Here is a 26,500-nt window from a genome sequence, read left to right on the forward strand (position 1 = left end):
AGGTTAGTTTATTAGGACAAGTGCATGACAGTAAGGTTAGTCACGGTTAGATTTTTTTTTTTTTTTTTTTTTTATCATTTCAGATAATGGTTGAAGAAGTGCGTCTTTAGTCGACGGCGAAAGATTGGACGGGATTCGGCTGTCCTAACTGGGATGGGTAGTTCACACACACACCACACACACACACACCTACACACACACACAAAGCGAAGTAAAAAAAAAAAAAGAAAAAAAAAATTTTAATGTTCGAAGCTTGTGCCATCGAATCGAACGTTCGAAGCTTCGAAGCATTTAAGACAGCCCTAGCAGATATATTATGATACTTCTTTCTTTATGAGCAATTCACATCATGGTCAAGTGAACAGAAACCGAATTCTACACCAGGGTAATAAGAATTGGCGCCAGAACTGTAGTCGGATACTGTGTGTGTGTGTTTGTCTATGGCTGCGGGAATGCGTATGTTCTCGCCTGTAACTTCCATGGGGGCTTGTCCATCAATAATCCAATGAAGCCAAAATGTTGAAGCAATCCATGAACAACGCAGGGAAAAAGAAAACTTTTAAAAGCTCAGAAAGTTAGAACAGATTGACCACAGTCCCCATTTGATGCTCTCATCTTGGAATTGTGAGAGAAGTTTAGAGGCGGTGCAGATGGATGCAAAGTCAGAAAGGAACAGAGCGAGACGCAGCCTTCTTGTGGGGTGAACTCAGGGGAACAGAGCGAGATGCAGCCTTCTTGTGGGGTGAACTCAGGGGAACAGAGCGAGATGCAGCCTTCTTGTGGGGTGAACTCAGGGGAACAGAGCCAGACGCAGCTTCCTTGTGGGGTGAACTCAGGGGAACAGAGCGAGACGCAGCCTTCTTGTGGGGTGAACTCAGGGGAACAGAGTGAGATGCAGCCTTCTTGTGGGGTGAACTCAGGGGAACAGAGCCAGACGCAGCTTCCTTGTGGCGTGAACTCAGGGGAACAGAGCGAGATGCAGCCTTCTTGTGAGGTGACCTCAGGGGAACAGAGCGAGACGCAGCCTTCTTGTGGGGTGAACTCAGGGGAACAGAGCGAGATGCAGCCTTCTTGTGGGGTGAACTCAGGGGAACAGAGCCAGACGCAGCTTCCTTGTGGCGTGAACTCAGGGGAACAGAGCGAGATGCAGCCTTCTTGTGGGGTGAACTCAGGGGAACAGAGCCAGACGCAGCTTCCTTGTGGCGTGAACTCAGGGGAACAGAGCGAGATGCAGCCTTCTTGTGAGGTGACCTCAGGGGAACAGAGCGAGACGCAGCCTTCTTGTGGGGTGAACTCAGGGGAACAGAGTGAGATGCAGCTTCCTTGTGGCGTGAACTCAGGGGAACAGAGCGAGATGCAGCTTCCTTGTGGCGTGAACTCAGGGGAACAGAGCCAGACGCAGCCTTCTTGTGGCGTGAACTCAGGGGAACAGAGCGAGATGCAGCCTTCTTGTGGGGTGAACTCAGGGGAACAGAGCCAGACGCAGCCTTCTTGTGGGGTGAACTCAGGGGAACAGAGCGAGATGCAGCCTTCTTGTGGGGTGAACTCAGGGGAACAGAGCGAGATGCAGCCTTCTTGTGGGGTGAACTCAGGGGAACAGAGCCAGACGCAGCCTTCTTGTGGGGTGAACTCAGGGGAACAGAGCGAGATGCAGCCTTCTTGTGGGGTGAACTCAGGGGAACAGAGCCAGACGCAGCTTCCTTGTGGGGTGAACTCAGGGGAACAGAGTGAGATGCAGCCTTCTTGTGGGGTGAACTCAGGGGAACAGAGCGAGATGCAGCCTTCTTGTGGGGTGAACTCAGGGGAACAGAGCCAGATGCAGCTTCCTTGTGGGGTGAACTCAGGGGAACAGAGCGAGACGCAGCCTCCTTGTGGGGTGAACTCAGGGGAACAGAGCCAGACGCAGCCTTCTTGTGGGGTGAACTCAGGGGAACAGAGCGAGATGCAGCCTTCTTGTGGGGTGAACTCAGGGGAACAGAGCCAGACGCAGCTTCCTTGTGGCGTGAACTCAGGGGAACAGGCACTTGCTTGATTTGCTCCGGTATCCTATTTGTTACACATTTCTACACATCAGAGCAACAACTTGACTTGACTAGGCCAACATGCAGTGACCACAATCAAAATCCCACTTCAGAAACTGGGAAAGTGTGACTTCTTAACAAAGGAAAGGTTTACTTTTTGTAATGTATAATCTTTACATGTTACAAAAATGTATACGATTAGATTAGATATTGTGTACAGTGATACAGGTATAAAAACACTAGTAAGTCATACTGGACAGCGGTATAACTCATTTAGTAAGAGTAGATACAGTACGGATATATACTCAAGTTTGACACTGTTTGTTGTTACTTATCCTTAGCTGCCAGAGTTGTACCCTTCCAACTTTACTTGTTGTTACTTGTTGTTGAAGTATACTGCCGGTTAATTATCCAGTTCAAGCCAGTTCCCTGACGGAGTCTCCCCAGCTTCTTGTCAGGCTTGCGTGTGTTAAACAGAGCCATCATCCAGGTCCAGCATGCTACTATAAAGAGAGCATAATTAGTCAACAGGTAACATCTGTGCCAATTAACTAACCCTGGCACTGCTCCCTTGAGCCCCCCCCCCCCCTCCCTCCACGGGGAGCAGGAGAGGAAATCAGCCACAACCATCTGCGACCCTGGCCTATGGATCACTTTGAACTTAAAAGGCTGTAGAGCCAGATACCACCGGGTGATCCGGGTGTTGGTATCCTTCATGTGTTGGAGCCACTGGAGGGGGGCATGGTCTGAGCAGGAGGCATTAACGCAGATAACCGACCACCCACCGGATTGCCAGGCACTCCTTTCTGACAACTTCTGACGGCCGACCCCCTGCACCTGTGGGGATAAAACGGCCCCCATTGGACTGGATCTGAGGCACCTTTTTTGGTTAGGTCAGTCAGGGGTCTGGTCAGGTCTGCAAACTCTGGTATAAACTGCTGGTAGTAGCCCAACCAGCTCCAAGAACCGCCTGACCTCTTTTTTGGTATTGGGCCTTGGGCAGGCTGCAATCGTTGCTGTCTTATCTACCTGTGGACGCACCTGCCCACCACCCAAGTGGTACCCCAGATACCACACATCCAGAACAAATTGATAACAAATTGGTACAATCCATACGGAGTGGAGAAAGCACTTCCAGTAGCCCTTGGTCAAATCCAGTGTTGTGAAAAAACGAGCAGTGCCTAACCGATCCCAAGTTCATCAACCCGAGGCATAACATTGTGACACGCCATTCACCTTGCAATAGTCCACACAGAACCGTATAGAACCATCCTTCTAAACCACCAAGAACGGTTGGACTCTTCTATTACCCCCATCTCCAGCATGGCTTTTAATTCTTTCTGAACTACTTTTTCTTTTGTGTTCAGGTAACCGGTAAGGTTGTGAACGCACTGTCACGCCTGGGCGAGTTTCGACATGGTGTTGTATGACATTTGTGCATCCTGGCAGGGGGGAGAACACATCAGTAAAACACTGTTGCAACTTGGTTACGTCTGTTTTCTAGGACGATGAGAGATGGTTATCACAAGGGAGCGAGGTGGAATGGGTGGAATTTGGCACCTCCAGCCCCAACTCATCTCTCTCCTGCATTGTTGTCACCAGAGAAACAGGCACCACCTCTCTCCATATTTTGAGGAGGTTGGGGTGGTAGCCCCTCCCCTGTCAGAGTGCACAACCTCATAGTCTACATCGCCCACTCGCATTGTGACCACAAAGAGTTATTTTGAGCTGGAAGAGGGAAGCAATACAAGTACTTTATCTCCTGGTGTAAATTGTCTTAGCCTAGCCCCTCTGTACGTGCACTGTTGGCGCTCCTGGGCCTTGAGCAAATTCTCCCATGATAATTGCCCAAGTGTGCTCTTTTACTCATTTATATAATATATGTATATACGTTTTTATTTGTCATCAGATTAACACACACACATGCACTGAGTCGCTGACGAAATGTTCTCTGCACCTCCCATCCCGTCGTCCTTCGCAGGGCAGCCAGGAGCAGACAAGGGCTGCAGCGTGCTCCTGTCCGTCTTCGTCAGGGACGCAACAGCGTTAGCGATCACATGTTTTCCCATTGGGTTTATCTTATCGGGGGGAGGGGAAACCCTTGCGAGCACGGGGGAGAACATGCAAACTCCAAACAGAAAGGCCCGGGAGATACCCCACCTGGGTAACTGGCAACACAGCAACCTGGTGCCCAAGCGGGAATCGAACCCACAACCTTCCAGGGAGAAGGAGGAGGGCAAATAGTCCGTGATTGGGATGAGAGGTGTCCTTGACAATGCTGCGTGCCTTCCTCAGACACCGTTTGTGATGAATGGTCTTAATTGCAGGGAGTCAGTGATGTACCAGTAGGGATGGGTACCGAATTCGGTACTTTTGAGGTACCGAACCGAAACACGTCGGTACTACCGAGTATCGAATCAAGTGAGAAACCGAATTTTTTTTTTAAAAAAAATTAAAAAATATATTTTTTATTAAATTTTTTTTTACTTTTTTTTTTTTTTTTTTTTTTTTTTTTCATGTCAACGTTCACACGCACAATATATGCTTACCTAGGATTTGACTTGATTCAACAACAAAGCAGTCGGAGCAATGCCAAGCCGAAAACTGTCGAAATTGTAGTTATTTGAAGTTTGGATTTTTTTTTTTACGACTGAGGTAGGTAAATTAAATTTCGACAGTTTTCGGCTTGTCATTGCTCCGACTGCTTTGTTGTTGAATCAAGTCAAATCCTAGGTAAGCATATATTGTGCGTGTGAACGTTGACATGAAAAAAAAAATTAAAAAAAAAAAATTAAAAAAAAAATTTATAAATTTTATTTTTATTTTTATTTTTTTAAAGTACCGAAAAAAGGTACCGTTGGGTACCGGTATCGATTCACAGGTACCGGTACCGGTATCGGTTCAAATGTGAAAGGTACCCATCCCTATGTACCAGTGATGCATTGGTCTGAGCCAGTGCATTTGCCATACCAGAGGCAGACTGTGATGCTTTCTATGGCGCACCGGTACAAGTTAACCAGAATGTTAGGAGAGAAATGGGCTTTCCTCAGTCTTCTCAGGAAGAAGAGACGCTGGTGAGCCTTCTTGACTAGTGATGACGTGTTGAGGGTCCAAGAGAGGTCCTCTGAGATGTGGACTCCCAGGAATTTGAATCTGGAGACAAGCTCAACCTCCCTCTGGTTTCCTGAATACAAATCTGAATCCAGGAAAAATTTTATTTGAGAAAAATTAATGCAGATTTTTATTAGACCCTATGTATTGCCTGGACATAACAAGATTCACGTAAGGCGGGCAGTGAGCTCACATTAAGCAGAATAATTATCAGCAGCGCTCATATGGCTATTAATACAAAATATTTAGGATTTAGCCACGGCCTTTAATACTCCATGATGCATTGGCATAGGCTTCTGACCAAGAAAGAGAAAGGTTGGAAAGCCTTAAAATTAGATGTGATTGCTGTCCCACGATGCATAGGGCTATTAGCATGCAACTAGTAGCCTGTTAATGACCGGCTGAGATAATCCCATGCAAACTGGCTTTGCAGTAGCCTATGTATATTTCCATTTTTGCTTGAGGCAGTGAACTCAGTTATTAATTATTCTGAGGTTATTTTGACATATGTGCATAACGGATCAAATTCAGGAGCATGTTAAGTCAAGTTCCATATCAGGACACCCCTGTGAAAATATATCCTGTTGGGAATGTGTCTTTTGGAAAAGAGATTGGGGAGTCATTCTCAATTCCAGAAGGTCCCCACCTAATTAATATAAAGTCCTGTGCAAATAATTGCCTGTTCTGGTGACTCTGTTTCGCTCAACCACAATGTGCTCACTCAGAACATTTCACATTTTATTGGCTGCTATTATCAACAATGATGCCTCATTCAGTTTAATTGAATTTCCAGCCACACATAAATACCTTTCTGATTCTGATTATTTGATTCTGATTCTGAGACACACCGCGAGTACAGTGGACAGCTAGTAATCTGACTGTGTTTGTGTTCTGTCTCCCCAGATGTGGACCTGTTGGTTTGTAAGCACCAGGGCCCATCCTGCTGTACCCGGAAAATGGAGGAGAGCTACCAGTTTGCTGTGAAACGGGAGACCCTTCAAAACGTTCGGTCCTACAGCTTCGAGCTCAAGTATCTCCTCTCTGGCCATGCAGACGCTTTCCAGGGTAAGGACATGGGAGACAGGGAGGGTGGTGTGGTGGGCTGCACGGGAAAGATGGGGTTGAAGGGGTTGGAATAGGGCTAGGTGATATGGAAGAACATGACATGTTTAATAATCCAATTGATGTTAATATTGGCCTGTGTGGTAAGGGCATGTGTGATACAGTATCAAACTTATCACAAAAATCATTTAGTGAGAAATCTTATTCAAAACGTTACATTTACGTTAAATGTGGGAAAACAGGGATTTTGCACATTTCACAGTATATAGGCACACGCACATTCCCTGTCAAACCTAACCCTTACCTTAACCTCACTGGAGATGGTGTTACACTTAACCTGAACCTAAAATAGCGATCACATGCTGAAATACAGCAAATATTTAGTGGTTGATCTCCTAATCTGTTTTCAGTTATTCATCAAAAAAGAAATGTGCACTCAACATGACGCTTGCACAGGAGGATAAGGCCGGTGTAATAAAAATGAGTGCTGTCAGGCGATTAAAAAAATGTATCTAATTAATTACGGGATTTGTAATTAATTAATCTAATTAATCGCATTTTAATCGCATAACCATTTTAGGCCTGATATTTTCTATAATCATATTTCAAATGGCATGTGTCCGGATGGCAGAATTCAGTACTGTATCTACAAAACCTTCTGTTTAATCATCTTCCATTCATTCATTTGCTTAGATTTTTCAGGTCTGGTCAATTTTAGCATGGTGTTATTCACAGTCAAAGATTTTTAATTGATATTCTCATTTGGTTCATTACAATTTACTCAAGCCTAGTAACAGACACAGTATTTCTGACACTGGGAATAGATTCCCTGAGATCCATAGATGTCCCTAGAATCAGATACTAAGAACATGCAAATGGACCATATTAAAAAAAATCTGTAAATGTGTATTTTACGTTCTTATGGAATGAATGAGATAAAAGAAATATTAAACAAATAAAAAAAAGTTTTTTTTAATACATTTTGAGTAAATTTTCATAACGCGATACTTTGCTGTGTAATTAATTAATCTAATTAACGCGATAAACTGACAGCCTTAATTAAAATGTTTTCTTATTGTCAGCATAGCCTACGAAAAGACCAACACCAACAATGCATTTCTTCTACTTACAAGTATGGTCTGTCCAGCCAACACTTCCAAGGTGATTACCAGTAGTAATTTCTGGAAAAACTACGATGGTCACGTTCATTGCAGTGATTATTTTACTGACAAAAAGTACAGCTCTGTGAATAAATCTTTTTTGCGATTTTTGGAAAACAATGAGCTCTATGACTTCTGGAAATTAGCTATAATCTGGTGTTGGCTGAATGGACCATATTATGTAGAAGAAATGCATTATTGGTTTTGGTCTTTTCGTAGGCATAGTATGGTGTAAAATAAATAAAATTACATTGGCCTTATCCTTTAAAATAATCCTTGCATGGCTGTGGTTCAAGTTTCTTTAATAGTTGTCATACAGAAGTACAGAATACTTTTATACAAAATGCTTCTTACTGTTACGCTCCAGAGACTGTGCAAGACAAGATAAGTATGAAATAAAATAACATAGTATAGCATGTAAATTAGAAGTAAAAAGATGAGGTCACAGTGTTCAGTATAGACATATGTACAATGTTCGATGCAGAATAAACGTAACTGAGTTACCATATAATATACAATATACTATGCAGTGTACTAATATACAATACTATATAGTGCAAGGCAGAAATGGGATGAGGTGCAATTTAGGTACAATTTACAGTAGGTGTACGAGTTGTAGTGCAAATCCTTTATCAATAAATATAAAGTGTGTTTGTGTGATCTAAAGTGTGGAGAGTGGGTGCTGCAGTGTGTTGTTTGTTTAAGTGAGTGTGTGCGTGTGAGTGTGTGTGCTGTGTGCATTTGATGGTTGTTGCATAGTGTTATTGTTCGTTTAGCAGCCTGATGGTCTGGGGATAGAAGCTTCTTCTGAGTCTTTCTGTGATCGCCTTAAGACTCCGGTATCGCTTGCCTGACCGCAGCAGTTCAAAGAGGCAGTTGTTCGGGTGGCTGGAGTCCTTGATGATTCTCTTAGCCTTCCCCCTGCACCGCTTGTTGTAAATGTTCTGGAGGGTGGGAAGCCCCCCTCCAATTGTGCGTTCGGCTGAACGTGTCACTCTTTGTAGTCTGCTACGGTCTTGTGCAGTGCTATTCCCAAACCAGGAGGTGATGTTGCCAGTCAGGATGCTCTCTATTGTACATGAGTAGAAGTTCCTAAGGATCTTCTGACTGACTTGGAACTTCCTTAGGCGCCTGAGGAAGTAGAGGCGTTGTCGTGCCTTCTTCACAACACTGTCAATGTGTGTGGTCCATGTCAAGTCCTCGGATATGTAGGCTCCGAGGTACTTGAAACTGTTCACTCTCTCAACCGGTGCCCCGTCGATGCTGAGGGGGCTGTAGTCCTTGACCCCCGACCTCCTGAAGTCCACAATCATCTCTTTTGTTTTGCTGACGTTCAGGGAGAGGCAGTTCTCCTGACACCACTGTGACAGATTCTCTACCTCTTCCAGGTAGGCCCTCTTGTCGTTGGCAGAGATCAGGCCCACCACTACTGTGTCATCAGCAAATTTGATGATTGTGTTGTTGTTCCGCTGTGCCACGCAGTCATGTGTGTACAGGGAGTAGAGGAGGTGTGTTTGCCTCTTGTGTGTCTCTGTCCACCGACCTGCACAAGGAATGTAAATACATCCTGGGAAATGTGCAAAATCTGTTTCCCCACATTTACCAAAACATATAAAACACACCACGGTCTGATAACATACAAATGATAAATATCTATATATTGCTGTGTTGGAGGCACCAAGTTGTTGCAATGGATGGGGATATGGGAGGGGATACACTTTTTACTAGATAGGTGGCAGAGAGAGAGAGCGCCACACACCCGGTTTCTGGTTGTATTCAGGGTCAAGACAAGATGTGGATGTCAGGAAGTATTTTGTTTGGTCAGTGGGCTCAGGTGCATACCGTGTACTTGTGGTGTTGTGGGTTTGAATCTGACTCGTGACTTTTGTCGCATGTCATCATCACACACCCATCTTTCCTGTCATTCCCCACTGAATACCATCTAATGAAGCCAAAATAATGTCTGAAAAATAACTTCGGAAACACTACAGTGGAGGCTACTGTAGAACACTGGTTCTTACACTCTTTCAGCCCTAGAACCCAAATTGAATAAATTGAGTCTTGCCTGTAGGGACCCAAAAGAAACAAGCCTGTGACCCACTTTGGGTCCAGACCCATAGTAAGAAACACAGATCCAGAGCATTTTAAAGGAGAACTTGACCCAGCTCTATGCTGACATGTATCTGAACTTACACCTCTATTTGAGACCAAACACACCAGTGGAAAACAAAATAAAATTTTATTTGTTTTCTTATTCGCAAAGAATGTTTATTTGTCCGATATTTGTACTTTCGAGTCCCTCAGGGCCGCGGTTATTGGCTGGCGGGCAAGTATGCGACTGGTAGAGAGGACGGCCCAACTCCATCCCAAACCCCCCCCCAGCCATTGACATTCTTCTTGTTTTCTTTTGGGTTTGGCAGTGGCAGCATGGTGGTGAGCGATCAGTAATGTTAGAGGGGCTAGAGAAGGTATACAGGGGCTTTTTTCAGGCCCTTTTTTTCTTTGGTCTACTGTGCCATACTCTGAGCGTGCATACTGAGCCTGCATACTCTGAGCCTGTATACTGAGCCTGCATACTCTGAGCCTGTATACTGAGCGTGCATACTCTGAGCGTGCATACTCTGAGCCTGTATACTGAGCGTGCATACTCTGAGCGTGCATACTCTGAGCGTGCATACTCTGAGCCTGTATACTGAGCGTGCATACTCTGAGCGTGCATACTCTGAGCGTGCATACTCTGAGCCTGTATACTGAGCGTGCATACTCTGAGCGTGCATACTCTGAGCCTGCATACTGAGCGTGCATACTCTGAGCCTGTATACTGAGCCTGCATACTCTGAGCCTGCATACTCTGAGCCTGCATACTCTGAGCCTGCATACTCTGAGCCTGCATACTAGGGATGCACAGATATGAAAATTTGCCACCGATACGGTACCGATTGTTCAACTAACACAATCGGCCGATACCGATACCGATTCCGATATTTGTGGCAACAATTTTTTTTTTAAATATCTTTTAAATATATATATTTTTTTTTAATATTTTTTTTTTTGTAATTTTTTTTTTTTTTTTTATGAAACTACTGTATATTTGTGTTACAAATTGTGCTCACCGATATGAACATAGGCCTCTTTACTTACTTAAAAAAAGGAAACATCAAGAAATAGCACTATCTCTCTCCCAGTATGTTCTGCAGGGCTGCATCTAGATATTAGTTCTCCCAGCATGGTCTACCCTGCTGGGCTGCAGCGAGATACTATTGTCTCAACCAATGAAATTTTGATTGACAGTCGATTCTGCCAATTACGTCACACACCGCTTGCACCCGCCTCTGCTGTTACCACCAATCGGAAGCGCGTATAAATTCTTTACTTCTGCTTTTGTCCGCCATTGATTTTCACGAGAGGTTTTCTAGAACAACAACAACACGGCGAGGCTGACGTTTAGCTTTTAGCTCCGCATGATGACTTAAATGAGGCATAATGATTTTACTGCAACTAATGTTATAATAAAACAAAGCCTTTCTATACATGTGTCTGATTGAAAACGTTATTAACAGATTGCAGAATGGGTAAAACTCAGGGCTCTGTGAGCAACGGAAGGAACTGAGCTAATATGAACAATGCTTGCTATGTTCGGGTAAATAATATGCTGAATGTTATTGAACGTGTAACACTAACTATATAACGTTAATGCCACAAAATGAATGCCTTGTTAATCATAAGTAGTAACTTTGATGCAGTAGCTTGTGTGTGTGTGTGTGGGGGACTGCGGACGGCGTTGTGCAGGTCGCGAGTGAACTTTTTTTTGTCTTGACGCTACACAAATTGATGGATATTTATCGGCTACTGCCATCGGCACATTCGAGCTTATCGGCCGATAGGCCGATTGCAGTCAACAAGGCACTTATCGGCCGATACCGATACCCGACCGATACATCGGTGCACCCCTACTGCATACTCTGAGCCTTCATACTCTGAGCCTGCATACTCTGAGCCTTCATACTCTGAGCCTTCATACTCTGAGCCTGCATACTCTGAGCCTTCATACTCTGAGCCTGCATACTCTGAGCCTTCATACTCTGAGCCTTCATACTCTGAGCCTGCATACTCTGAGCCTTCATACTCTGAGCCTGCATACTCTGAGCCTGCATACTCTGAGCCTGCATACTCTGAGCCTGCATACTCTGAGCCTGCATACTCTGAGCCTTCATACTCTGAGCCTGCATACTCTGAGCCTGCATACTCTGAGCCTTCATACTCTGAGCCTGCATACTCTGAGCCTGCATACTCTGAGCCTTCATACTCTGAGCCTTCATACTCTGAGCCTGCATACTCTGAGCCTGCATACTCTGAGCCTTCATACTCTGAGCCTGCATACTCTGAGCCTGCATACTCTGAGCCTTCATACTCTGAGCCTTCATACTCTGAGCCTGCATACTCTGAGCCTGCATACTCTGAGCCTTCATACTCTGAGCCTGCATACTCTGAGCCTGCATACTCTGAGCCTTCATACTCTGAGCCTGCATACTCTGAGCCTTCATACTCTGAGCCTGCATACTCTGAGCCTGCATCGGCCACAGCAGGACCAGTAGAAACTCCCATCAAACCTCTTAGGAACTGAGCCTCTTCTCGGGATATCAGTAGAGTACAACCTTCCATCAAGTGTGGGCAATCAATAGCTTACTTTCTTTTTCTCCAACTCCCTCTTCTGTTGTTGTTCAGTGGTAGACTGAGGGTGTCTGAGGTTCAGATAAACGAGGTTGGTTCCACTGTTGATTTTCTCCCTGGTCCAGCCCAGCCTGCCAGAAGGCTTTTAACTGGGCCAGATAGAGACAGGCAGAGGGCCAGTTGCCTCTGCTTGTCTGCCCTCTTCCACTGGTAATTGCAATGTCATTTGAATTCTGAAATTTCCGAAACAGAGCGATATATTTCCACAGGGTTGGCGAGATGCTTTGAATGTTTTTGGTGCTACAGGAATTTGTGTACCGTGCAATTTGCTTTATAAGACAATGCCTAGACTTCGTGTTGGCCAACTTTTGTTTTATGGTGGCTGTCAGAATACCAAATGGGCCTTGCTCTCCAATATGGAAAATTTCATGCATGATATGAAGGAAATGTTGTAATGGGGAATGAAAGGAGTTGGAGAACATGGAGAACAATAATGGAGAAGGAATTACTATCATGCATTACTGTAATGGAAAATATTACCATCATGTTGAGAGTCCTGTAAATGTCAGCTGGAAAACGCCTTTGATACGTATCAGTGTTACCCAGAATGACCTGTCTCGGAACAATGTACTTACACATGAACGCCTGAGATTGTGCCTATTGACCAATCTCAAACACCGCCCTCTTTTCTTGATCCTCCAATCACAACAGTTGTTTAAGATCATTGGGCCCATGTCAATGAATCCTTTCCTTGGATGGATGACACGGATGACACTGTGCAGAGCCTTTTGGTATTTTCCAGAACGTTATATAATGGCTCTCTCTAACTATTTAATACTTCTCCTCCACAGAACACATCAATATCATGAACTGTGCTATTGGCAGGTGACATAAGTAGCAGTAATAATGTCATCAGTATGGCCTCTTTTCAGATGGATTCATCATCATCTTCTTCAAGATCCTTTGCACATCGCGTCATGTCTGTGCTTGTCTGGGGATCTTAGGTCAGCCGTCTCAAACAGGATGGAGTAATAACACAGGGCGGAACAACAATAGAGACTAGGCCTGTCCCCGACTAAGGATTTGTATAGTCGACTTTGATTGGCCAACATTTTCTGATAGGCGACTACCCCCCCGAATGAAAGAAAAATATATATTATAAAATTATATATACATATATTTCTTTTGGGGGGGGGGGGGTCATTCCATTTGGGCTGTGGGGGGTGCTTAATGGCTGAGGCATAAAAAAAAAAATTGTTTGTTTCCTGTTGGTTGTCAGTTAAGGCCATGGGTAGGTAGGGAATTTATTTTATTTATTTTTTTTATTTAATTCTTTCCCACGGCGACTATGGATAGGGAATTTCTTTATTTAATTAAAATGTTCACAACAACATGGATGCATGTACTCTGCCAGCATGTTTAATATCCATAATACTAAAGGTTTGACTATGAAACTTTATTCTAAAAAAAAAAAGAAAAAAAAAGGTTTTTTTCCTTCTTTTTAATATAATTTTTTTTTAAACTCATAAAATATATTGGGTCGCACCTAAATCGGCAGGGTCGGTCGGCAACCGGAAACAAACAATATTTTTTGTTATGCCCGAAGGAGTCGACTGAAGGCTTCTTGTACTCTGCGAAAGCATGCAATTAGTCCACTGATACATCTTGATATTTGTCTAGTGTGTGAAATCCTCTCTCAGTGCCTCTGCGCCCGTTTTCTTAGGAAGTTAGCCTCGCTGGTATGCGCACCAGTAGTGTTAGCCACGCGTCTAGGCCTCTTTGTTTTTGGAAAGAATGATAAAAAAAAATGTATAATCATAATTATACATTATTATATATATTTTTTTGCATTCGACTAAGAGGTTGGCAGTCGACTACGGCTCCTTTCGATCGATTAGTCTACTATTCGACTAGTCGATGTCAGCCCTAATAGATACTATGATTTTGTAGAGGATGATGATCTAAGTAGCGTTCCACTTGCAGGGCCTCCTGAGGACAATGAGCTCTGTTCCGTCTGAGCGCCGGTACTTTAGTAGTGTAGCTACGTACATGTTGGATGATGGATCAATCTCTGTCTGGGTTTTGTGGAACTCCTCTATTTGTCTGTTATTCAACATGTCATTGCCCCCCCCCCCCCTCTACATTTTACATACCATTCTAGGCATTTAACCATTTCACTACCACACTACAGAAGGTTAACCCTTTCACTACCACACTATAGATGGTTAACCTTCTGTAGTGTGGCAGTGAAAGGGTTAACCTTCTGTGTTGTTGTAGTGAAAGGGTTAACCCTCTGCTAGTGTGGTAGTGAAAGGGTTAACATTATGCTCTCATTCTGAGCAACTTACAACAAGTTTGACATTAGTAAGATATTAATATCACCAACATGGCAAGTAATCCAGATGACGAGTACTAGTGCATTGCCTGCTCGGGACAGGCCGATCGGTAGGCTCCCGGTATTGCTGCTTGCAGCGTTGTAGGGGGGCCTGCCTGCTCGGAACAGGCCGATCGGTAGGCTCCCGGTATTGCTGCTTGCAGCGTTGTAGGGGGGCCTGCCTGCTCGGAACAGGCCGATCGGTAGGCTCCCGGTATTGCTGCTTGCAGCGTTGTAGGGGGGCCTGCCTGCTCGGAACAGGCCGATCGGTAGGCTCCCGGTATTGCTGCTTGCAGCGTTGTAGGGGGGCCTGCCTGCTCGGAACAGGCCGATTGTTTGGCCCCCCCCCGGAGTGCTGCTTGCAGCGTTGTGGAGAACTGCAGTTTTGCTTTTTGCAGCATTCATGAGAACCGTGCATCCTATCAACTTCAACACTGCACTCCCTTGGGCCTCAGCAACACACCCATCAAGTGTGCAGCATATCCCCTTTACCCACCATGTCCTCGGTCACGGAGCCCCCGTCAGAGGATAAGCAGCTCTGCTGTTCCAATGCAGGAGTTCCGTGGGGTTCATTTATTTCATTACCACTTTGTTTCAGGATGTGGCTGCTATTTCCCCCTGCCTCTCATCCGTCTGTCTCTTCATTGACACTGGAGAACTGGCCATTCAATGAGAAGCCTGACATTCAGTTCACTCTTGACTGTCTCACTAACCCCCTTTCACACGGCCCGTTAAAGCCGGGAATCGTATCTTATTATGCCGGCATGCCGTTGTTCTGTGTGAAAGGAACAAACACGGAATGGGGGGGTCAAATTTGATGCTGAATTCTGCCGTCTTCAGATATGGTGAAATTGCCGGGGTGGTTTTTCCCCAGCTTCTGTGTGGGAGGGACCTCCTGGCAGAGCGGGATAGTAGGGTGTGACGTTTTGATGATGGTGGTTAACTCTGTGGTGGTTAGCTTGTAGATTATATCATAACCACAACTATCTTCATACTATTTTCATGCGGAGCACCACCACACACCACACACCACCAACATGATATAATAATAATAACAATAATAATAATAATAATAATAATAATAATAATAATAATAATAATAATAATAATAATAATAATAATAATAATAATAATAATAGGCTACATGTTTTATGTCTAAGTAATATGCAATGTGAGATGCAGAAATTGCTCTAACTATCAGTTGTTGCATGAATAGAACAAAGGCTGACCACATGATATAATGATAATAATACGTGCTGCGTCTATTGTATCTGTGCTGCGTCTATTCTATCCGTGCTGTATTATATTCTATTCGGGAACATGGCATCATGGCATTCTGTCTGAACGTACACACATGCTGTCTTTGCTAGGTTCAGTGTGGTCTAGGGCTGTCCCCGACTAAGGATTTGGATAGTCGACTTTGATTGGCCAAAATTTGCAGATAGTCGATAAGGCTGGTAGTCGACTACACCAATTTCTTTTTTTAGATATATATATATATTTTTTTGTATCATTCCATTTGGGCTGTGGGGGGGAGGGGGCTTAATATCTGAAGGACTGAAGTAGTGATGCACGATATATCGGCCGCCGATATAATATCGGCCGATATGGCCGTTTTTTTACACATCGGTATCGGTCCGATATCAAGATAGGGCCGATATTATTATTTTTTTTTCTTTTTCTTTTTCTTTTTTTCTTTCTTCTTTTTACATGTTTTGGCCTTAAATAGTTTCAAAATATCAGTAATTTCTGAAAATAAGTTACAAAAGTAAAAAAATTATGCGTTTTGGAAAATAGCTCTTTATTTGATTATCATAAAAAAGTGTTTTCTATACAGAGATATCGACATTGGTAAATATCGGTATCGGCCAGAACAGCAATATTAATATCGGTTATCGGTATCGGCCACAATTTTCACATCGGTGCATCACTAGACTGAAGGCTTCTTGTCCTCTGCGAAAGCATGCAATTGGTCCACTGATGGATACATCTTGATATTTGTGTTCATTAGATGGGTGAAATCCTCTTTCAGTGCCTCTGTACCCATTTTCTTAGGCAGTTAGCCTTGCTGGTATGCGCGCCATTAGCGTTAGCCACGCTTCTAGGCCTCTTTGCAGGTTGGCAAGAGGTTGGCAGTCGACTACGGCTCCTTTCGATCGATTAGTCGACTATTCGACTAATCTGGGTCAGCCCTAGTGTGGACATATATATTGAAATTCTTTATTGGGAAAACCACATTGAGATACAGTATCTCATTTTCGAGAGGGTCCCACATTTTGTGCAATGTAATTCAGAATCAGAACACATAACACACAAAATAAAGTACACATTATAAGAGGATATGTCTCATTATAAGAGGATAAGAGGATATGTCTCAATCTCCATCATAATAGGCCTACTCCATGGCAGACACATGACGCTGCCACCGCAGGGCAAACAAATATGCTTACCCCGCGATGACACCGCCAGGCAGCCGCCGCGAGAAAGGCCCAACAAAACATTCAAAGGGTGAGTAGAATACAGGATGTAATAGATATTGAGCTCCAGGACTGGCAGGAGAAGAGGAGCAATCAACCTGCCCAACGAGCGCCCCAAATCAACCAATCGGCCCTCCCTGTCTAAAAATAGGAGTAGAGCCAACTAGCTAACACGTAACACCCGCATAAAGGACGGCTGTGCCCCACGTCCCCTCACCAGCGCAGGAGCCCCACCAAGGAAGCATGTACAATTTACCATAAAATTAGAACAAAGAGCATTTTTAAAGAGGTAAAATGAAGATATGGATCGAATGGTCACCGGAAGGTTGTTCCAGTCCGAAGGGGCTTTGAACATGAAAGATTTCTTGGCCATTGCTTTTGAAAATGGAGAAAATGTGAAAAAATACTGTACAGAGTGTCTTAGACGATAAGTGCAAGAAAAAGGGAGGTCAACTGTTTCAGATAAGCAGGATAGTCAGAATGGATACATGAGAAGGCCAGTCTAAGGTTTGATACATAGTACAATGGTGTGTTGTGAACGGACAGTCAAGAACAAATCTGCATAGTCTATTGTAAGCCACATTTAGAGGTGATAAATGGGTTTCGGAGGCAGCCAACATCAGCATAGTCCAGCAGGGGGCGCATATTTAGTGCTTGAATGCCCACCATCCGCTTCAATGTTAACGTTAATATCGCCTAATCTATGTTTTAAATTATGGCTATGTGTCTAATCTGCCCGTCGCATTATCAATGACCCATTTCCAGTCAACATTGTCGAAGCGGATTGTTTTTTTATCGGTTCATTTCCGTTTTATAGCATTTTGAAAAGCCCTTGTTTTCAAGAAAGAAAAAAAAGAATCCCTGATAAACGCTGATATTGTACTATATATTCTAGAACGTTGTCATTGTTCGGCCTATTTATGAATAGTGTTCAAATAAACGCTAGATTATCGATAGTATATGTGTACGTATGCACGCTGGTGCCGCAAGCTGTAAATCGATTATCTTATTTCCTGATCACTCGCACAGTCAAAACAGCCATATCACATATAGGGGGAAAGCTTATATCTCCGTGAAAAAAGGTCTGATTATCCTAAGACTGGTAAAATATATTCCTTACCTGAGATCAAATGGATTATTCCAATTCCTGATCGACCATTCCAAAAATCTATCCTTTTATTGATCCCACGCGTATACTGTAAAACAGCGTATACACGCTGTGCTGAGGGTCCAGCATGAAGCTGATCGGCCCGGTTACATGCGTGAGAAGTAAAATGTGGAGTCCGGGTTTTTTTCCCCCATGCATTTTCATTGAGTCCAATCCAAAAGGGTGAATTACCATCTGGGAGACAATAGGGGGCGCTTTTTTCACATCTGAGCGCCTGGGGTGGCTGATTTACCAACGATAGACTCAGTTGATGAAATATGATAATAAAAATAAAAAAACGAGAAAAAACGAATATTCTCGTTATGGGCATTCAACCCGCGGGGGGTAAACCCGAGAATATACGTTATGGGCATTCAAAGTGTTAATGGAAAAATAAGTTGTTGTGCAAGTTTCTTTCTAACAGTGAAGGAAAAACAATGTCTAGCTCTATAAAGGACTCCAATGCTGCGATTCATTTGAATAACAGTAGAGGTAATATGGAAATTTAATGAGAGTTCGGGGTCAAGCCATACTCCCAAATACTTGATGCGTTCAGCTTTTTGCAGAGGTGTATTATCGGCACATAAAATAACGCATGCTTTAGATTCGGTTGCCTTCAGTTTTTTCCGATTACCAAAAATCATAAAGTGCGATTTGGTTTTGTTTAGTATTAGTTTATTTTCAGCAAGCCATTTCTGTAGTGTCTTAAAGTCAGATTGTAAGGCTGATTGAATCTGTCACAAGCTAAGGATTCCTTAAAATAATTGGATTTGGCATTTCTGACCATAGTCTTGCTAACATTTCTCAGCCGTTTATACTCCTCCCAGACAGCTGGGTCCTTGTCTTTTCGGAATCTGGCCCAGACTCGATCCCTATGCCTGAAGCTGCTTATAAGATCCGGTGTTATCCATGGAAGATGACTTCGCTTAACTTTAACAGATTTGAGTGGAGCATTCAGTTCACTCTTGACTGTCTCACTAACCCCCTTTCACACGGCCCGTTAAAGCCGGGAATCGTATCTTATTATGCCGGCATGCCGTTGTTCTGTGTGTGAAAGGAACAAACACGGAATGGGGGGGGTCAAATTTGATGCTGAATTCTGCCGTCTTCAGATATGGTGAAATTGCCGGGGTGGTTTTGCCCCAGCTTCTGTGTGGGAGGGACCTCCTGGCAGAGCGGGATAGTAGGGTGTTTTATTATTTTTTAAACAAACACATAAACAAACATGACAACACACAATAGGATATACAAATACACATATGCTCCAGCTCGTACCCCCCTCTCCCGGACCCCCCATTGGATAATCCAACCATTATAATTTTTTCCTAACCAGACACTACCATTATATGCTAGCTTTTATTCTCTCCACCACTTCTAACCACATTGCCATTTTGGATTCATTGAGACCCAAAATTCTTGCTGTAGATATATCGAGATATGTAAGAATCCAGACCTTCCGGCAAATTTTTTCCGGTTGAAACCATCGTGATGCTATCAGCTTTTTAGCCACTGTGATACCGGATAAAACCAATCTCTTTAGTTGTGGAGGTACTGCATGCTCAAAGACATCATTCAGCAGTAATACAGAGGGGTGTACAGGTATATCCAGAGTTAAGAGATTTGACAATTGCTGGGTCACTTCTTTCCAAAATATCTTAACTGGTGGGCAGTCCCAGTACATGTGCATAAATGTCCCCTCGTCCCCATTTGTACATAAGGAGCATTTGGAGTCTTGTTTAAGACCCATTTTGTTCAGTCTTATAGGAGTTAAGTATGTCCTGTGAATATAGTTAAGATTGATTTGTTGATGGTCCGGGTTCCTTGATGCAAGGCGTACATTTGCCCAGGCTTCTTGCCAGTCAAAGTCTATCTCCAGGTCTGGTATATCCCTCCTCCAGACTGAGTCTAGATGGAGGGTTTCATACGAGGCCGTTAGTAATTGATGATAAAAATCTGAAACAAAACCTCTCGATGTCTCTCTTTCATAGAAGAATTTGTGGTATCTGTGGTGTACAATTGGTATCCTTAATGGAACACCGTGAGCCTTCAAACATGCCAATAACTGTGCGTAAAAATAATATGAGGACTTGGTGAGATAAATTTTTTTGCGTATTTCATCGAAACTACAAAAACCCTGTTTGTTGAAAACGTCTCCTAATGTGTGTATGCCTTGCTTTTCCCATCTAGGGAATCTTATAGGTTGTTTTCCAATCAATAGTGCATTGTTATTGAATAAGGGAGTATGCTTATGCCATTTATGTGGGATAGAGTATTTTTTTTGTGTTTCACGCCATATCCGGATCGCATGAGTGATTATGGGGCCAAATTTCCGTTCGCATTGCTTAATTGATAATTTGGTGTACACTATGTCCTTCAGCCTATGTGGAGCTTGATTGATTGATTGATTGAAAACTTTATTAACAGATTGCAGAATGGGTACAATACAGTACAGCTCAATACACACAATTGTTAAGGGGATGCAGACCAGAGAAAGACTTTCGTCTTGTTTACATCAGGGTCCCCCATTTTCAATTCATCAGGACATATATGACATACATGACATACAGATAGTCAGTACTGCTACATCTATACATTTATGACATACCAGATTTGCAAATACAGTACTGTTTGTGATACAGAAGGAGTCAAGAAAAGGGAGTATATATACATTTGACGTAGAAACTGTACATTGGAGGAGGTTGGGTGGGGGGGGTTGGGTACACTGGGATATTGACAACCATACTGGGTAATTTACATTGGAGGTGGTTGGGGGGGGGGGGGGGCACACTGTATAAACAAGCAAAACTGTACATTGAGGGGGGGGGGAGACTCTGTACAAACAAACAAAATTGTACATTGGACTATTGACAAAACCATACTAGGTAAATGACTGTACATTGGAGGGGGTTGGGTTAGGATATTTACAGGGGCCAGTGTTGAATTGCAGTCTCCCGTAGGTGTCTCTTGAGAGAGGTTTTGAAAGTGGGTAGTGATCCACATTCCTTTACAGCTTTGGGTAGGGCGTTCCACATTGATGTGGCATAATTGCGAAACGTGTTTAGTCCCTTATTTGAGCCGAATCTGGGTTTAACATGATTTGTGGAGCTCCCTCTGGTGTTGTGATCGTGGTATTCACTGACCTTTGGGAAGTATTTTGCCATGTACATGGGTACCTTGGTCGTGTAGTGTATCTTGTAGACCAGGCCCATTGCAAGTTGCTGTACTCTGTCATCTACTCTAAGCCATCCTAGGTTGTCAAAGTGGGCAGGGGTGAGGTGGGTTCTAGGAGTAAGGTCAAGCAGTAGTCTGACCAGTTTGTTTTGAGATGTTTGTAATTTTGTTTTTAGCGCCTTTGAGGTGCTTTGGTACCATGAGGTGCAAGCATAGTCGTAGTACCCCTGAATGAGTGCTCCTGCCAGAGTCTTCAGGGTATTCTTGTTTACCAGAGAGGAGATCCGGTACAAGAATCGAGTTCGTTGGTTGACTTTTTTTATTACATTGGATGCCATTTTGTCACAGGAGAGATTAGCCTCTAGGATGGAACCCAGGTAGGTAATTTCATCTTTCCTTGTGACAATATTGTCACCCACTGTAACTGAGAAGCCGTCGGTCTTGCTGAGTTTGTTATTTGAACCGAAGAGAATGGACTCTGTTTTGCCCATGTGTAATGATAGTTTGTTATCAGCGAGCCAAGCTACTATATTTTCTTCTAAATTTCTCCAGGATACTGATGCTTCATACTATTTTCATGCGGAGCACCACCACACACCACACACCACCAACATGATATACTAATAATAATAACAATAATAATAATAATAATAATAATAATAATAATAATAATAATAATAATAATAATAATAATAATAATAATAATAATAATAATAATAATAATAGGCTACATGTTTTATGTCTAAGTAATATGCAATGTGAGATGCAGAAATTGCTCTAACTATCAGTTGTTGCATGAATAGAACAAAGGCTGACCACATGATATAATGATAATAATACGTGCTGCGTCTATTGTATCTGTGCTGCGTCTATTCTATCCGTGCTGTATTATATTCTATTCGGGAACATGGCATCATGGCATTCTGTCTGAACGTACACACATGCTGTCTTTGCTAGGTTCAGTGTGGTCTAGGGCTGTCCCCGACTAAGGATTTGGATAGTCGACTTTGATTGGCCGAAATTTGCAGATAGTCGATAAGGCTGGTAGTCGACTACACCAATTTCTTTTTTTAGATATATATATATATTTTTTTTATCATTCCATTTGGGCTGTGGGGGGGAGGGGCTTAATATCTGAAGGACTGAAGTAGTGATGCACGATATATCGGCCGCCGATATAATATCGGCCGATATGGCAATTTTTTTTACACATCGGTATCGGTCCGATATCAAGATAGGGCCGATATTATTATAATTTTTTTTTAAATTTATTTTATGTTTTTTTTACATGTTTTGGCCTTAAATAGTTTAAAAATATCAGTCATTTCTGAAAATAAGTTACAAAAGTTAAAAAATTATGCGTTTTGGAAAATAGCTCTTTATTTGATTAGCATAAAAAAGTGTTTTCTATACAGAGATATCGACATCGGTAAATATCGGTATCGGCCAGAACAGCAATATTAATATCGGTTATCGGTATCGGCCACAATTTTCACATCGGTGCATCACTAGACTGAAGGCTTCTTGCCTATCCAACACTTCAGAAAATTCTGAGTAAAAGAAATCCCAAGAGTCGTGAACATTTGGTAATAATTGCTAGTACCTATCCCAGTTGACTGAGATTAGGTTATTGATCAATTGATCCACATTCATTTTCTTATGTTGCCTGATTTGGAATCACTTTGGGTGGTGCTTTAGGTAGTCTAATTTTCCAAATGCAGTACACAATAGAATGATCACTAAGGCAATCTGACAAAACCCCTGCTTTTAAAAATCTGTTGGGTTGAGAGACTAGGATCCAGTCAAGCAAAGATTCACTGGTAGCTGTGACTCGGGTAGGCATATCAATTAACTGGGTTAGGTTTAAATTAAGAAATATATTTGTAACTTTGGTTAGTGATGTAGCTAGCCAGTTCTTATTGAAATCACCAAGAACTATAAGTTCATTATTACATGAAATATAATTTAAAGTAGCTTTAATATAATTAAATGATTCTGCAGGTGTTGAAGGAGGTCTATAAATATTTCCAATAGTTATATATTTATTCTTATGCAGGGTGACTTTGACAAAAATGCATTCAAAGTCTAGAGGCCCAACTTCAGGGATGATTAATTCAGAGACCAAGCTAGATAAGACATAAGTGGCAACTCCACCACATTTCTTAAGGGATCTGTCCTCTCTATACAGGACATAATTTTCTAGTTTAATTTGTTCATTTGTTATTTTATCGTTAAGCCAGGTCTCTGATAATGTAATTATGCTTGGCCTGTGTTGAAAAACCCATGCCTTAAAGTGGAGATGAAGCATAGCGATAAATACATATTCATAGCATCACATTAGTATTTAGATAAGCCACAGAAAAAATCACGTTATAAAAATAAGCAGTTTCTAAGAAAAAACTATTTGTTATGTGCATTTTTGAAGCATTTATCATTATGGGCGCGGCCATTTTGTTGCTGACGTCATGGGGCTGGTTTGGTGTATACACTGCTGGTTAGCTGCCTATAGTGAATGGGTCAGTCAGTAAATAAAATGTTGCCTACAAAACAACGGGACCGCGGTGGTTCTGTTTGTATTGCTCCCGGCTGTTCAAACTAATTTTACCATGTGAGAGAGAGGAAAGTTGGTTAATTTCCACAAACTACCAGTGAAAAAAACAGTGTTGTTGGCACGTTGGCTCAGGCTGGCTGCACTCAGGCGGCGCGACCAGCCTGTTGGACAGGGAAGGAGGATCTGCAGCGAACACTTCATTGCCTCGGATTATGTTGTTGGGGTGGGATGTTTGTCCAGAAGACCACTAATCAGCTGAAGCCCGATGCGGTTCCCTCGGTCTTCGACAGACAGACCGGCCCAGGCAGTTCAGCGTCGCGGAGCATTCAGCCTGCTGGCTACCTAGATCCACTTCAACCAGCGTCGCGGAGCATTCAGCCTGCTGGCTACCTAGCTCCACTTCAACCAGCGTCGCGGAGCTTTCAGCCTGCTGGCTACCTAGATCCACTTCAACCAGCGTCGCGGAGCATTCAGCCTGCTGGCTACCTAGATCCACTTCAACCAGCGTCGCGGAGCATTCAGCCTGCTGGCTACCTAGATCCACTTCAACCAGCGTCGCGGAGCTTTCAGCCTGCTGGCTACCTAGCTCCAGTTCAACCAGCGTTGCGGAGCATTCAGCCTGCTGGCTACACAGCTTGTCGGTGTGCTAATAGCCTCGGCAAGCTAACGGTAGCTGGCTACACAGCTTGTCGGTGTGCTAATAGCCTCGGCAAGCTAACGGTAGCTGGCTACACAGCTTGTCGGTGTGCTAATAGCCTCGGCAAGCTAACGGTAGCTGGCTACACAGCTTTTCGGTGTGCTAATAGCCTCGGCAAGCTAACGGTAGCTGGCTACACAGCTTGTCGGTGTGCTAATAGCCTCGGCAAGCTAACTGTAGCTGGCTACACAGCTTGTCGGTGTGCTAATAGCCTCGGCAAACTAACGGTAGCTGGCTACACAGCTTGTCGGTGTGCTAATAGCCTCGGCAAGCTAACGGTAGCTGGCTACACAGCTTGTCGGTGTGCTAATAGCCTCGGCAAGCTAACGGTAGCTAGCTCCAGCAGCTTGTCGGTGTGCTAATAGCCTCGGCAAGCTAACGGTAGCTGCCGGCTCCAGCAGCTTGTCGGTGTGCTGGAGCCTCGGCAAGCTAACGGTAGCTGGCTCCAGGCTATTAGCACATCGACAAGCTGCTGGAGCTCCCGACGCTCGGCTGGTTGAAGTGGAGCTGTGTAGCCAGCAGGCTGAATGCTCCGCGACGCTGGTTGAAGTGGATCTAGGTAGCCAGCAGGCTGAATGCTCCCGACGCTGGTTGAAGTGGAGATAGGTAGCCAGCAGGCTGAATGCTCCGCGACGCTGGTTGAAGTGGATCTAGGTAGCCAGCAGGCTGAATGCTCCGCGACGCTGAACTGCCTGGGCCTGAACTGCCTGTCGAAGACTGAGGGAACCGCGTCCGGCTTCAGCTGATTAGTGGTCTTCTGGACAAACATCCCACCTCAACAACATAATCCGAGGCAATGAAGTGTTCGCTGCAGATCCTCCTTCCCTGTCCAACAGGCTGGTCGCGCCGCCTGAGTGCAGCCAGCCTGAGCCAACGTGCCAACAACACTGTTTTTTTCACTGGTAGTTTGTGGAAATTAACCAACTTTCCTCTCTTTCACACGGTAAAATTAGTTTGAACAGCCAGGAGCAATACAAACAGAACCACCGCGGTCCCGTTGTTTGGTAGGCAACATTTTATTTACTGACTGACCCATTCACTATAGGCAGCTAACCAGCAGTGTATACACCAAACCAGCCCCATGACGTCAGCAACAAAATGGCGAAAACAGGGAAATTATATTTGATTTTTCAGACAAATAAGCAGGATTTCACATTTTATTATAGGACCCTGTCTTACACAAGGTACACAACAAACAAACTAGGATCACATTGTTCACTGCTTCATCTCCCCTTTAAGTAAATCAATTTTGGGTAACAGACTTCTGATATTCTGATGAACTATTTTTTAGACCTTTAACACCATCCATCATAGCACATCAAGTTTATAAAGAGAGTAAGACCACCCCAGTATGTAAAAGCAACCGACCATTGTAGAAAGGAGATGAGAGACATAATTACACTTGTTATAAGTATGTGTAAATACAAGACAAACAAACAAAATACACAGACATACATACAAAAGAAAAGAGAAAAAGCAACAACAAAAAAACAAACAAATATAAAAAATTAAAAACTTAAGACTAGCCTATAGCACCCTAACCCCATGAGCCCAGGGATTTGGTGAACAAGCCACACTACTCACTCAGAGCTGATTGAAATATTTAATAAACAATGTAGCCAAATATAATAGAAGTAGATAAACTAAAGTAGCTATAAAGAGACTCAGGTCGTAATAATTATTTCGGAAAAGAAAGAAAACCAAGACGTCAAGGTTTGGTTTAGGGAAAAGAAAACACAATGCGAAGAGTATTCCCACTTACAGCCACCATACCTTCATTACGACCTTTACTACAGTGCCATTCGCTTTATGGCAGTAAACAACAACACACTTTCAGGCAGACCATGCCGGTAGCTTCCAGCAGCCAAAACACAGTACATGTTTGTTACTTCAGATGATGGTAATATGATACTTTGTAAGATAAAGTCATGGTGGATATAAAAATATAAAAAAATAAAATATCCATATCGCGGTATAATGCCATGAGTTCTGTGTGAAAAGGGCTACTGTCTGACTGTCTGTCTGTCTGTCTCTCTGCCTGTATGTATATATGTATGT

General features: G+C 43.3%; 1 protein-coding gene across 1 annotated transcript in view; it reads left to right on the plus strand.

Moving 5' to 3' along the window:
• Positions 1 to 26,500, plus strand: part of gpc5c (glypican 5c) — a gene marked incomplete at its 3' end in the record, with an annotated part of 386,127 nt that overhangs the window by 12,071 nt on the left and 347,556 nt on the right. Inside the window, 1 exon segment of the mRNA XM_084327706.1 lies at positions 6,036 to 6,197. Coding sequence (XP_084183832.1) covers positions 6,036 to 6,197 — 162 coding nt within the window.

Source organism: Notolepis coatsorum (genome assembly GCF_963971535.1).
Source record: "Notolepis coatsorum genome assembly, chromosome: 13".
Classification (NCBI taxonomy): domain Eukaryota; kingdom Metazoa; phylum Chordata; class Actinopteri; order Aulopiformes; family Paralepididae; genus Notolepis; species Notolepis coatsorum.